This window comes from Lissotriton helveticus, chromosome 3_2 (genome assembly GCF_964261635.1).
Source record: "Lissotriton helveticus chromosome 3_2, aLisHel1.1, whole genome shotgun sequence".
Classification (NCBI taxonomy): domain Eukaryota; kingdom Metazoa; phylum Chordata; class Amphibia; order Caudata; family Salamandridae; genus Lissotriton; species Lissotriton helveticus.
The window spans coordinates 2,004,785-2,020,426 of NC_136062.1; the positions used below are offsets into that span (position 1 = coordinate 2,004,785).

The window sequence follows — 15,642 nt, forward strand, 5'->3', positions numbered from 1 at the left end:
TCCTCCGCTCTACCCTCGCAGCCCTGCCGGTCTACTGGTGTGCAAGTGAAGCCCCTTAGAGTCAGCAGCCGCTGCACACCACGAAGCGGGACCCGCGGAGCGGGTCCGGCGAGGCGTGGCGGCTCACAGCAGGCTTGGTCCGAGGTAAGGAGTGGTGAACGCGGCGTTGGAGCAGGGAATCCGCCGAAGGTGCACTTAACAGCCCCTTAAGACTTGCGGTGATGGGGGCGGGGCCGGCAGGGAGAGGAGCCCAGCTGGAATCGGGCGCGCGGGGACTCCTGGTCCGTGGAGTCCTCCGCTCTACCCTCGCAGCCCTGCCGGTCTACTGGTGTAAGGGGGCTTTAAAAAACTCACCACACGCTTTTGCTAGTGGCCTAAAGTTTGCGGTTATGAGCGCGGTTATGCGCATCGGCAACATCTGGCTTTCCTCTCTCGCCATGGCTCATTAAGCGCATCGCTTGCGGGCACCCTTTCAGCGTGCACACAATCCCACAGCAGACTGCGTGCGCGCTCCCTAATTGTTGTAAACACATTGCGGTATCGCTTTCACTTTTGCGGCCCCACTTGCAGTGGCGTGCTAGGACACGTGCACGCTTGTTGTTTCCTGCACTTGTTGTTTCCTGTTTCTATGTCCCACTTTCCCCACAATAGGCAAATTACATCCTTGACTCTGTAGAATGCTGTATCCCTACCGATGTAAAATTGACTGATAGAGAGGCTATCCAATGATCCTTTAGGCATCATTTGACTCTCAATTTATGGGTGCTCTTGATCTATAAGCTGGGTTTATGCTTCCTGCGTTCGGGTGAGGTCTAGCGGTCGTCTGGCCTCGAACTTTATTTTCTTCGCTGGCTGCGGACGAGGCATCATGAAGACATTGGGGAACCTAAGGGCGCTTTCATTTTGACGGTGTTGCGAATGCTAAGGGTTGAGCAGTGTGTCTTTGAGTGTGGACCAACTTTTGTGCTGCTTCGAATGTTCTCTCAGATGCCGGGGGTGAAGGCATCAGACCTCGCTGTGTGCACCGGCAAGAGATCTGCAGCATGGCGGCGTATCATGAGTGGGCCAGGTGTGGTAGCGTCACTGATCAGCTACTGGCCTTCTGTTGGGTGGTCTACACGTACGACATACTGCTGCATTGGCAACTGAAAACCAGTTCGCTAGCTGCTCAGGTGATTCAATGCCTCCGCTACCTTAACTGTGTTTATGCGTATACCCGCTCAGTGTATTTATGGTGTCCAGGCTCAGTTCTACGTGGCTGACTAGAATGAATGTCATTGAGATGATGCTTGTCTCAGTTTAACTTATTCCTGAATGTCATTGAATGAGGTGAATGTCTTGGCACTGGCAGCCTAGGTTTATGATGTGAATAGATGACTTTAACTTTATTGGTATATGCAATTCCTACTTCAGATTTCGAATCTATTTTTGACCTATGATACTGAAATGTGCAAACAACGCTTTTTGTGCCCAATAGCACATGTTTGTAGTGCATAGGACTACCAGAATATTGCATATTTCACTGTTTTCACTCAGTTCGGTCACTAGGTTGAAGTAAGATAATTTTAGGCCAACAGAGGTGAACTTTTTTTTTATTGTGATGTAGAATGGATGAGCGGCTGATCTCATTGGCACCTACAAGGGAATAACCTTGCTGGTAAATAGGGCTTAAATGTTTGACTTCAAGCAAGAATTTGATTGCAAGCATTCACTTTCAGTATATTTCACCTAAGTAGTACAAAATTTACCGTTAAACATTTTGTCAGTATTTTAATGTTATGTACTCTTTATTAGAGATTGGCGAGGCAGGAAAGTGATGCTGCGATCCATTCTAGAGCCAGTCTTTAACACCAATTCACCAAAATGCCATAGGTAATGTGACTTTACATACTTTATGACCCTAATGACCTAGGAGAAGGTAAAATATGACCCCTAATCTTCCCAGGAAGTAATCACTTTAACTCTAATAACATCACAGTAATAGACATTGTTGAAGTGCCTTAATAGCTAAGCTGGATGATTAATATAACTACACTAAACAAACGTGTATTCTAGTTATCACATGTTATAGTGTGCTTATATGGTCTTTGAAAGTGGTGGGATGTTGTAATGAAATGTATCTAGGACATGCCTCTTTTAGGCGTTTTCATTAAGAGGTGTCTTCTCCTGCGTAGAACTAAACAAAAATATGGGGTCATAGTGCATTTTAAATCAGTTTTCCCATAGATTTGTATATGTATTTATGTAGCCCTTTAACCTACGAACCCAAACATTGTTGCCCATATTATACACACTATCCCATTTTCATTGTTATATATTTGTTTTTTCATTAAAACACGCTTTCGTATTTGAAAACGTGTGCTACATCATAATAACACCTCATCTGCCCCTGTAAACACATCATAAAAATAAATCCTAATTTTGCTGTTACAGTAGTAAGGCAATAATCACAAATCTAGAAATCATTTTTTATGTTAATTATTCTTTTATTAAGGTTGTTCAGTTGTACAGAATGTCTTCCTGGTTAGATATAAGGTAACAAAATTGCTCATAAGACTTTTTTATTCTAACTTTTGAACATGCTGCATAGCAGCCAAAATGCTCTACAACATAGCTTGAACACAATTGCAAAGCCAATAGCTCTGGCGAAACACTTATAAGGTCCCAAAGGCGAGACCTATTGGCTATGCCAATGCTTGTTCTATACAGAGATCACGGCCAAATTAGCATAACATAGTGTAGTATGACACAACATAACATAACACAGCATGACAAAGAGATGGTGAAGCCAATGGGTAAACTTTACAACAATCAGAAAAGTCGTAAAATGAACTGATCCCCAGCAGCCAAATAAAAGGAAGAATTTATCAAATTAAATTACTATAAAACTAACTAAAGTGTGATCCTAGTGCTGAATCCTATTTTAAAATGTGTCCAAATGTGTATGTTCGGAAAGCTGTGGCTACCCATTATACTCATGTAAACCCTACCACATTCCTTACTAGACGGCTGCACGAATAGCAGGGACATTCAAGGAGGATAAGACAGTTAATGCTGAAATTATTACATTTTGTCATGAAACTAGAAGTGCTGGTTAAAATATAGCCCATAAAATAAGTGAACACCATAAATCAAGGCACTGGAGTGTTAAAATTTAAATTATGACGGCGCATCACACCTAACCACATTCAAGACAAAGCTGGTCGATGCAATATTGCTTATCCACATGTCATGATTAATCATTTATGAAACGTGTTGTAGTATGTCATTCATATAAATCTTCCCCATTTCTATTTTTTCCATGTTTTTCTTTAATTAATAGCACTCTTAGTCATAACACCGGGAAGACAAATCACCAGTTAGCATTAGGTGCAAACGTATTTCATTGAATGTGTGAAGCGGCATCAATGTGTTTTCAAGCTGTGCCTTCTGTTAGGGATCATGGAGCTGCTCTGCACGAAAACTGTGAAAAGCCCTATTCAGTACATTCGGACAATTATGTGCTGCTGTTAGTGTCTGTCAATGGGCTCGGCCGAAAAACTGTGAACATGTGGTGTTGTGCACACCGACCTGTGTGCCTGGAGTCTATTCATGACCAAAAATGAACAAGAACCTACATATAGTTCCAGCAACAGCTGTCAATCACCAGAGAAAACAGTTCAGTAGATTTATATCAGAGTCAAGAACTGTTTTTCTTGTTTTGTTTTAACGTTAAAATATAAAGTTCTCAGGGAGACCTTCTATAACACCGAAAGAAGTACATTTTGAAACAAAATATCACACAGTTTAATCTAATCTACAAAGTAATGCTCTGTTAAAAAGATTAAATCAACCTAGAAAACTACAAAACTGGTGTGTAGCCAAGTGCTAAGAAGTAAATGGAGATCACTATGGGGCGTTTGACAAAACTATTTAACCTTTTCACTGCCAGGCACCACCTCCCCCCTGCCCCCCCCCCCCCCCCGCGCCAGTGCTAAGCCTTTTTATGGCTATTTCGGTTAATTTGTACTAATGCCTCCATACCTTTTTGCTCACAATAGGTATCCACACCAAATCTGCATACATACTTTTGTCAACATCCTGGGGATTCTAAAGTATTGTTTTAACGTTTGTGGATTTTCCTGGAGGGAACCAGTAAAATAGCCAACATGTAAATTTTGAGTGTTTAAGGAAAAATAGGAAAGAAGTGCTCCTGATAAGTGCGGTTTGATGTGCTGGTCACTATCTTCCCAGCGTTCAGGAACATGTAGAGTTGAATCAGTTTGGGCATTTTTCACAGAGGTAGCCAATTTTTCTTATTTTTTGTGCTTTCAACCTGCTTCCAGTTTGTGGTGCAAACCAGTGTGAGTCCCATGGGTGATCCAGGAAAGCTACAGATTTCTGAGAAGTAGACTGAAGTCCAAATTCAGCATGGAGTCATATGTGTGGATCCCTCAAGGTTTTCTCAAGGAAACTAACTCTTGAATTTAGTAAATATTGAAAAAGAGTATGATAAATCTGCCATTTCTGACAATATTCTCATCTGTAACTTTTTGTCACAATGGCCGAATTACAAAAGCAATGTATCATTACGCTTGTTAGACCCTTTTAGTTCTGGGGTTATATAGGGTTTGTAGTTTCTCCAAGAATCCGAGGTACCCAGAGCCAAAAATTGAGCTGAACCACACAATTATTTTTCATTGTGTACTGAGGATAGACCAAGTCATATAGTGAAATATGTAGGGTAAAAATATAGGTATCAAAAGTAACCTATGTATTGCTGAAATCGGCTCAAGGTATGAGGTTAAGGAACAGTGGTTATTTGTACATGCCTGAATTTGTAGATATCCGTACGAGAATATGATCTACAGGGTATTTTAAAAAATGTCTTTTTTCTTACACTCTGGCTTGAATTTGGAAGGCACAAATGCAGTGAAATCAAATTGGGAATAAAAAAATAACATACTACTCTAAACTTCAACGTGTCTTCCGAATGTAGGCCGAGTAGTCAGGACAGGAAATAGCTCAAAATGCAACATGAATGCATGATATTTTTCCACTTAATACTGCCCCAATGTTTGCAAAGTGGGTAGCTGTGGATTTTGGGCTTCAGCTCAGGCAGGACCTAGGGAAACCTAGCAAAACTGTACATTTTCTAAAACTACACACCTAGAGAAATCTAGGATAGGGTGACTTGCATGCCTCACACCAGGTTGGTATACCCAGATTCCCTTGCAAACTGCAATCTTTGACTAAAAAAAACATTTTCCTCACATTTCTGTGAAGGAAAGTTATGGAATCTGCGGGGACACACAAACTTCCTTCCACCCAGCATCCGCCTAGTCTTCTGACAAAAATGGTACCTCACTTGTGTGGGTAGGCCTAGTGGCAGTGACAGGAAATGGCCAAAAACGCAACATCGATACATCCCATTTTTCCATTTGAAACAGACCTGTTTTTTGGAAAGTGGGTAGCAGTGTATTTTGGGCCCTAGTTCAACTAGTACCTAGGGAAACCTAGCAAACCTGTACAATTTTGAAAACGAGACACCTGGGGAATCCTGGATGGGGTGACTTGTATGGCTCTCACCAGGTTAATTTACCTAGAATCTCTTGCAAACCTCAAACTTTGACTAAAAGAACTAATTTTCCTCAGATTTCTGTGATGGAAAGTTCTAGAACTTTTGAGGATCCACAAAATTACTTCTACCCAGCATTTTCCTAAGTCTTCTAACAAAAGTGGTACCTCTATTCTATGGGTAGCCATAGTGCCTGCGACAAGAAATGGCCCAAAGCGCAAGATGGATACATCACATTTTTCCATACAAAACGGACCCGTATTTTTTGCAAAGTGGGTAGTTGTGAGTTTTGGGCCCTTACCAAGGGAAGCCTAGCAAACCTGTACATTTTTTTAAACTAGATACCCAGGGAAGTCCAGGATAGTATGTTGCGAATGGATCCCACAAAGTTTTATTACCCACAGTGACCTGCAAACCTCAAACTTTGCCTAAAATTGCACATTTTCCTTGCATTTTAGTGATGTAAACTTCCGGAATCAGCAGGTATCCACAAAATTCCTGCCACCCAACATTCTCTCCCTTATCCAGATAAAAATGATACCTGACTTGTGTCGCTGGGTCTAATGCACGCGACACATGAGCATCAAACCAAGGTCAATGGTAGTCTTGTGGAGCAACTATCTTTGACTCTGGTTTGATTTGCGCCTGTCGAGTGCACGAGCACTGGCCCATTACGAGGGGGCAGCTCCCCCTCAAAAAAGAGTCCCTGGTGTCTAGTGGAGTGGATCCCTGCTTAAGTATTGCCATTCTGTGGCAATCCCCAAGCAGGGATCCACTCGGGAAAGGGACCATTGCAAAGGGGAGAGTCTCTTAATTCCAATGATATCTCTCCCATCTGTATTGGTGCTTGAGGGGAGGGGGGCTGAGATATTCCCCGGAGCACCTTTGAAGTGAAAGTGAAATGAGTCGATTGGCTGTTTTCACTTTTGTTTTCATTGTAATGATGTCAGCGCGTCATGTGAGCTGATCATCATTTACATTTTTTTTTAAATAGTCTTGGTTGTTGGGGAAGCTCTTCCCTAGCTCCCGAGGCTGTAAAAGGAAATCCCTATGGTGCTGGCGCCAGAGAGATTTTCTGCCGTGGGTGTGAGGACGGCACAAAGCTGTCCTCAGCATATGAGGACTTGTGCAGAGTACGGCACTGGCCGTCCTCCGCACACGAAGGGTTAAACACTAGTATTAAAGCCTTCCTAACTTATCAACATTTATCTATATGCAACATTTTTATATGTTTGTATATTCATCTTTATAGTACCTCTCTCCTAACATGCATAATATTTATGTCATAAAGTACACAGACTTGTGTTTTAGGCATATTGGGAATTTATGACTCTTTTCCTAATTTAATGTGTGGGGGCAGTATGCAATGCAGATTAAATAGTTTTTGCTACTTCCTCTAAATAATATTTTTCATCACTGTCAATTGTTTTACTACACACATTCTGGATAAATTGTTGCACACTTTCCTACACTTGAGTCTAACCCATGGTAGGTGTAAGGTAGGCTGCCATGCAAGTACGAGATCTGCATATGTTACTACTAATGAATACTCAAATTTACTACTTTACATGAGGTGACCAAATATGCTTCATATTGTCTAAGCCAAACTTTTAAGACTCTCTTGAGTATGTCTGCTTTGCAAATATGTTATGGATATGTTGAAGAAAGTGGACTATTAGACAGAGGGTGGGTACCCACTTCAAATAATATCCACAATTCTTGTCCGGGTGACCCACCAAAGTCACTAAATTAACCCAAACTCAACCCCCTGGTAGCTACGGCACAAAGCATACAGGCTTAACTAGAGGTAATGCTTATATATTTATGAAGTACTCAAACAGTAATAAAGTCAAAACACAAGAACAAGGAAAATGTCAAACCAATTCAGAAAAATAGAGTAAGTTGTAATCCATAAAATGCCACCAAAATGGCAAACATCCAATAAGTACAACTGGAGTTATAAATTTGTAAAGTACAAGGTTAAAAATAGCATCAAAACAATTAAGGGCCAACTGTGGTCATGTGGTTGCCCTTCACCATGACATGGGTAAGGTTTAAGGTTGACCACGATGGAGCAAGTGTCAGAAATAGGTTACCCTTTTCGTATAGGTGAAAAGTTTTACCTTTGGACTTAGTCTCTGGAATACAAGGCAAAAATCCTGAATAAGTGAAGGCAGCAGACTGTGCTCCATGTTGTCAGATACCCACTGGATGCGGGCTTTATGAGGCAGGAAAGCTCAGAGTGGGAGACATTTGAATTTCATGCACGAAGAAGGTCACCTGATGGCTGGATACTTTCCGGGCCTTCGCCCAGTGAAGGTTTCCATGTGAGGACTTTGGGCCTGGTTTAGAATGAGGCAGAAAGGGTACTCAGTTGCAAAGGCGACAGAGTACCCTTCCAACCATACTGACAGTCCGCCTGCCTCGTTTAGGGCGTGGTGGATCATCAGTATGTCAGCGGCGTAGAATACTCTATAATCCATCATTTATCTGTCCGCCCTATTCAGATTGGATGAATACATGGCACGTTTTTACTTTCGCTTATCACCATTCAAAACATGACAGTAAGTGTAAGTAAAAACATTTCCATCACCCCATGCCATGGGTGAAAACTCCCATGGTGAAGGCAGTGTGGGGTCATTGCAAATTCTCTATTTTCAAAAAGAAATTGAAAGTGTACCGCATGACTCTGTTGCATTGACGTAGCAGTACGGCACACTTTCAACGCACCGCTGTGATGTGTGACTTGTTAAAATAATTCTAGTAGACTTCATTTTAACTACTCACTGTGGAAAATGATTTAATTGGGAAGGATAACGTTTGGAAAATCATGTACTTTTCAAAAGTAGTGCACTAAACATGCCCTTGATTTTAGGAAGAATTCCTAATAAAATGGTATTTCCATAACACACAAAGTACACAAGAGGCTCAACAGTATTGTCTGATAATAGGCAAAAGCTTTTCCTATTGTGAAAGGCATGAATGACACACAGTGGCATAGTTAGGGTGCTATGTGCCCCAGTGCAAGTAATGAAAACGGATGGCCTGAGGTCTAACGGTCCATTCAGTCCTCTGGGTGCCGGTGCCACTGCACCTGCTGTATTACTGATAGCGCCCCTGATCAACACACTGATTTTAGTGTGTCAGGCCCTGTCTGTTGATAAGTGCTAATATACACACGGGTTCAGACCACTATCACTGACCAGAGTTGACTGGCAGTCCTCAGTTGACAAAACATCTTATGCTTTTGCAAAAGGGGAAAGATGGATTTATTTGGTGACACTTAATTGCTGTCACTTTCTAGTGCATTATTCTGCACAAGCTTGATTTTATTTATTGTTTAGACATTAAATAAGTAAATACATCTTTCAATAACCATTCAGATCAAAGCTGGGAGCATCCACCAGTCCTAACGACCATAATGTAGAAGATACATTCTGAAGAAACACATCAGTAGATCGTAAAACCTGTGATGGAAATGAATGGATCACTCGCAACACTCTACCTAGAAATCATTCAGGCCAAACACCAAAAGGTACATAAGCGCATCAAGTCCAGCATCATGCTAAGAAATCCTCCAGCTAATTGAAAGGCAAGTAAGCAGGATAAGGAGTTATATAAAATTAACAGAAACACATATTTCAGTAAGCAACTCACTTTTCAGAAGGCTGTACTTCCGCACCATCCTTTGTCCAAGATATTTTAGGTTTAAATGCCTCCTCAACGTCACAGTGTATAGTGAGGTCTTCTGTGGCATTAGTCAAAAGGGCAGTATGGCCAATGAACACATTTAACGATGCGTTAAAGGAAATCGCCAAACTTTGTTTCCACCTTTGTATAACTGGTCCCTTGTGCTTGTACAGTGGCTTCTCCCTGGATTTGCTATTTAGGAGTTCGAACTCATTCGGCGTTTTGCCAGCAAGCTTTAGGTCTGATACATTTTGCTGGTGAGGCCCTTTCCACTTTCGAATTGTGGGAAGTGGCCTAGACAATTCCGCAAGCAAATGAGATATAACCTGTGAAGCTAGGTCATCATTGACTTCCCCAGTGTCAACAAGTTGACTCATGTTTTTCACCAGCGCTTCAAATTGAACAGCGTCCATGCTGTAAGCTCCTTCGAGTACAGCCGCTTCTAACCTCTTATTCTCAAACTCATGGGATCCATAGGCTTCTGCTGAATTTGTGACTAGTGTCTCCAGGTTTCTCATGAACGTTTCATGGTCAGCCCGACTATCGTCTAGGTACAAATCTTTTTTTTTGCTCCACATTTTCCACATGGGGCTTATTTTATTCCATCTCGATCCTATGCTGGTAGCTTCATTGTGGTCCACGCCTCCATGCTGATGTATGCGCTTCTCAAATCTTGGTGCATCTAATAACCGGTTATCTGTGCCTATCAGTTTCAGAACAAAGGTATCATAAACCGAGCCAGCGGCACATCTGTACACACCAATGTCACTGGCTTCAAGATGATGTATCTTCAAGGACCCGGATTTGGTGATGCCAATCCTTTTAGAGCTGGTCAGAGACTTGCCATCTTTGTCCCACTGAATGAAGGACTTGGGGAACCGTCGTACGGGACACTTTATTATGATTGATGTCTTGGGGAGCAGGTAGGCCCGGCTCCCAATGGTGAAATTGATGCGCTTTTCTTGCCTTGTCTGTATGTAGACTCTGTGGAGACTTAGAATTTGCGGGCCACGCATGCTATGCTTTTCAGGAAGATTTTGCTTACTATGTTGCTTAGTCCCTGGAAAAAAAAAGAAAAAAAGAAAAAAAAGAAACTTAAGAAATTTGGTTAAAATTTCCATCCATATCAACTAAAGCAAGCAAACATTGGGCCACTGGGATATCCTATAAGTCTTTTACTACACAAATGTAAAGCCTCGTATTTTTATATACTACTCATATTTCACTCCCCTCAACAAGCAACGTCCTCATCAGATTCTCTTAACAGCAGGATCAGTTGCTTTTAACAGTATTACTAATTTAACTCATTTTGCATGGTAAAATCTCAAACTTTCTTGAACTTACCTAAAGGCTCTCATTATGAGTGGTAAAGTGGGGAGAAGTTTATCGGCCTATAAAACGAATACTGAGGGAAATAGTATTTGTCAGATTCGATAAATAACTTCTATTATGGGTTTTCCCTAGCCGAAAGGGGTGGTGGGGAATCCTGCATATTTTGGTGCTTTTAGACCCAAATCCACATGTACCAGTCTTTACTCTACCTTTTTGGGGGGTAACATTTGGCATGCTTGACCTGCCGATATCCACCTGAAGAAAATTGAGGGGGATACAGTAAATATTGCTAAACTTGTGATTGCATTCACTGAAAAAATATTTGTTTGCGCAAGGGTCTGAATAAACAGACCGCTCTTAATTGGAGCCATAATGTTTCCTGTCTTCCCATTGCTTTGTGAAACTTTGTTTTAGCTTGATGATAATTATATTTCGGACCATTGAATTCAATCATAAGTGAATAAAACAAGTTAGTAGGCATTGCATCATTTCTTGTTTCCACTTTTTTTTTAAATTAATATATTTTTCGAGGTGGGGGAGTTGTACTGAGTAAATGGTCCTGTGACAAGCAAGTGCAGCAGCTTCCCCATGCAACCAAGAAGATAAGACTCGAGAAAAGTGTCCACTTTATCCTTTGTTTCCAGAATGGCACTGATCTGCCCTCTGCTGGTGAGGGGTTCATGCAGTGGCGGCTCGCCAAGGGAGTGCTGCAGGGCGGTAGGTAGGGCGGGGGAGGGGCATGGTGGGGCGTAGTGGACTCGGTCATATGACGGATAGGAGTAAAGTAAGTAATTATTTACCTTGCGCTCGCTGCATCGCCAACTCGGAGATGCAGTGAGTGCAAGGTAAATAGTTTTATTTATTTAATTACTTACTTTACTCCTGTCCATCGTATGTCTGAGTCCACTACCCCCTTCCCTGCCCCTCCCTTGCCCCACCGCTCCGCAGCACTCCCTCTGCGAGCCGCCACTGGGTTTATGTAATGTAAGGAAATCCTCGTAGAAGGATTTTGACCATAGCCAATTCCCATCATGACACTTCAAACCCTGACCCAATCCGTTCTAGACATGGGAGGGGTGGCACCGTGATGAAAGCAGGCATGTAATCAAAATCCAGAGCTATGGGAGGTCTTGAGATTTAAGAAACAAGCATTTGCAAGGCCTCACATTAGCACCAGTTTGAGCTATTGGCATTGTAAAAGACAATGCATTTTATTTTTGTTTTCGTTTTTAAAACAAATAAAAGGCATTGTCATTTACAATGCCAATAGATTAAACTTGCGTAAATGCAAGACCTTATTGCTTTGAAAATTCTTGTTCCCTTTGCCATTGTTTCCTCTTTCTCTTCCTTCTCTTTTCCTCCTTTTGTGTTTTTCTAGCTCTTGCTCTGGGTCAAAATTTCATGAGGAAAAGTAAGTGGCAATCCCAGTGCCGGTGGGCCCCACCTGCAACCTCGGGCTCAAATTAAGGACTATTTAAAGTGTGTTTGCTCCAGGTCAGACAGAAAACAATAGTTATATCAGCATTTACCTGAAGAGCATAAACTTCTTCCACCTATGGATTTATGCAAACAAAGGCTTCTAAGGATACAAGCCCAAAATCCACATGCAACCGCGTGAATGACAAGGTCTAGCAGCCAAAGGTTTAACCCCACAGGCCACTCTGGTGCACAATAGTACTCAAAACTTACATTTTGAGGCTACAATGCATTGGCGACAGCTACATGGCAAAGCAAGTGATCCACAGGCACTGTTGTACCAAATTTGTTTAGAATACTAGCCAATTTACTCCTAAATTGCAAGCATGTTCCCTACTTAAACACACAGGCACCAATTCACAGTTTTATGAATACCTAAGATGAAGTTAGATGCACAATAATCTGTGAGCGAAAATTCTGAGATCCTGACTTAGAAAATCAGATGAAGCGTAGCACGATGAATAACATGCAGTGAATTTGAGGCGTATTAGAAGAACATGCATTTTTCAAGTGAATGGCTAAGGGGGAATTAGGAGGCAAATCATACCCACAAAATCTAAACTTTGTCGCTATTCACATGTTGCTGATGATTTTCATACACAATTTAAGCACATAAAGTTGTTGCCAGTAAAGTCTGGCATATGTGAGTAAAGTGGGTGTGAACAGCAAACAAATGTCCCCAGGTTCCATGAGGTATAGTAAAAGAGGTCTCTACTCAAGGAAAAATATTCTTCCAATGGAAAAAGGGGAAAATGTTGAGGTATGAGCAAAAGTAAATTGGAAGATTTTCTGCTGGTGGAAAAAGTGTCAGTTTAAGCATTATATGTACACTGTGCACAGATTTCCATTTATAGTCCAGCCCTTATTTTACTTTAGTTGAACCCGCTGAAAACTAAATCAAAAAATGGAGTCTAAGAGTTGTAGGTTTCTGCATGTTTGTGTGATTCTTTGTGTAGCAGGTGCAATATGTACCTATGTGAGAGAAAGAGTCTGTTAGGAGATACTGAACTGGGATCCAGTTTTATTGATTAGTGTGTGGGCGAAAGCACCAACAACATTAGGTGAGGATAAGAAGGCAATGGAAGATTGGTGATTTATTCAAATGAGGAAAATCACTGTTGATATGTCTTGATTGTAGGGATCATCAGATATAGTGCCTTGCAACAACACTGAGAGGACATGCACAATTTTCTTGAAGACAAGAATAACAAGCATTTGCAATGCAATAGGTCTCACATTGCTGAAAGTTTGAGTTATTGGCGTTGCATTATTATTTGCAATGCTAATAGCTCAAACGTTCAGTAATGTGAGCCCTATTGCAAATCAAAATGCTTGTTTTTTTGTGTGCTACACATGAAAATCATCCTACATCGTCTCCATTTACATGGGTACTCAGCCAGATTGCCACATAAATTCTTTCACTTTGAAGTCAGAGAAAGAAAAGTAAACACCAAGCTCCCTCTGAAGAGAGAGCTTGACTTTTGACCTTGGTCTTTGAAGGCACAGGAAATGTGACAAGATAAGAACAAGATTGAAAGGCCTGTTTATGGAAAGATGGTTTGTGAAAGAATGCAGTACACAAGGTTTGGGAAACAGGAGGGACAAATTCAAGCTGGACAGTCTAAAACAAATAAAGCCAGCAAATAGGAAGCCAGAAAATGTGAGTTACAAACCACAAAGCCAATGGTAAGCAACAGTCGGAATGCATTCCTAGGTCATTTTTCTGAATGGCACCAAGATGTATTTTGTAAATCAGGCAGCTGGGCTGTCAGGTAAGATTTGACATCAAAAAGGCAACACAATTCACAAGTTGCCGACCTGGACACCTTTTTGTTTATTCTGACCAAGTTCCCTGCTGGGTCTATTATAGTCAGAGCATCAAGTCTTCCTGTGAGAAATTTGTATATGCCCTAAAGAAGATTACAGCCCAGCACAATAATTAAGAACTTTAGACTAGGATTCTGTATGTTTATTTTTATTCAATTCCATGAAACTGCTGCAACATATTTATGTATGTTTAGCCTCAATTCTTTTTCTGTCACACAATTGTGAAATAATGCATCAACAACCATGAGTCATTTTATGTAATAGCTAAAGTGGCCTCATGTTATGTGGGGCCTATTCAGCCAAGCACTTTGTACTCTAGGGTTGGCAGTTATGCGGTAAAGACCACTAATTCATGAAGCAAAGCATGGAAAATTATGTGGAATAGAGAAGTAAATCATACAGCAAGATATGAGGAATAGACAATTGTATGACACGTTCTGTGACTTTAATACCATGTTGAAAACAAAGGGATCCCAATGGTATACAAATGCATAGGCTTAAGAAACAATGTACTGCCTATTCTGTGAGTATCCATCAATATGTTACTTACCAGTAACTAAAATATGATCTTTAGTGAAAACACAAGAGCCTCCTTCAATTGAGAAAAATCCTTGCAGACCTTTATGGTACATCTCAGAATACCTTCCGCTTTGAAAATAATGGCTGCGCTTTAAATGTAAATTTGCGTTAATAGTGAAACAAGATGTTTTTAAAGGAAAACAAGCAGTCTTTCCACCATGTTAGGACCGTTTGTTTCTTGCTGTACAGTACATTCCCTTCTTCCATCCAGTGGGGATGATCACTCTGTCTGGGCAAGATTTTGATGACAGCAATCAACAGCTGAATGGCGAACTATCACTGCACTATGTGTGCAACATTGCTAAAATATTTTGAATCGGGAGCTTAAAAAAACATTTTTGTGAAAATTTCTATTTTATGCAGCATGTGGGGAGTGGAAGGGGAACAGAAGCAAATGCATATTGAGGGAGGCAAGATGGCGTCCACGTTGGACGCGTGAGCAAGCTGCTCCTGCGGGACCCTACGGGACACAGTGCTGCTCGAGTAAAGAGTGGACGGGAGGGAGGCTTTCAACAGTGCTGCCGATTTACGTGGCTGCACTTGACTTTTTGACCAAAGAAAAGAAGAAAAAACAGCTTCCCTGGGTGTAGATGTGCTGGTTTCGAGTAGCGGCGGCAAGTGGAGCCGGAGTACGGAGCCCGCGGTGGCTGTGGGCGGTGCATTGAAGGCGGCTCACCTGGCCCACCTGGTTCAGGATTAGTGGTTTCGCTGTTGGGCGTGTGAATCAGAGAGTGGTGGAGGGAGTGCAGGAAGGAGCAATGGCTCCCAAAGGACGAAGAGGTCGTGGTCAGGGAGCTGCAATATCCGAACTGCCGGACGGACAAGAGACTTCAAGCACGGCGAAGGTTGCTGCCCTCCCGACACACGAAGTAAGGAGTCGGATAAAGCAGGGAGAGCGGCCCGTGGTAAGGAGGGCGGTGAGAGCGCCGCGAAATCTGTAAAAGGAAGCCCGGAGTTATTTTCTTCAGTTAAGAATAAGGAAAAATTCAAACAAGGTCAACTCGAAGAGATTGCTTTCGAAATGACTGAGACATTGAACGGGGGAGAAGGAGTTGGGCAGAGGAACGAAGACATTATAGCAGAAGGAATACAGGGGTCAGGGATGGTGAGTGGGACAGTGAGTGGTTTGGAGTCTGCTCTCGCTAGCCCTGTATTAGAGATAGGCTCAAGCAACATTGAAG

General features: G+C 41.8%; 1 protein-coding gene across 1 annotated transcript in view; it reads right to left on the bottom strand.

The window, feature by feature from the left end:
• Window positions 1-15,642, bottom strand: part of ADAMTSL3 (ADAMTS like 3) — a 2,298,702-nt gene that overhangs the window by 367,823 nt on the left and 1,915,237 nt on the right. The window contains exon 21 of the mRNA XM_078684728.1: window positions 9,215-10,307. Within this exon, the coding sequence (XP_078540854.1) occupies window positions 9,215-10,307 (1,093 nt within the window). The remainder of the gene's footprint in view (window positions 1-9,214; window positions 10,308-15,642) is intronic.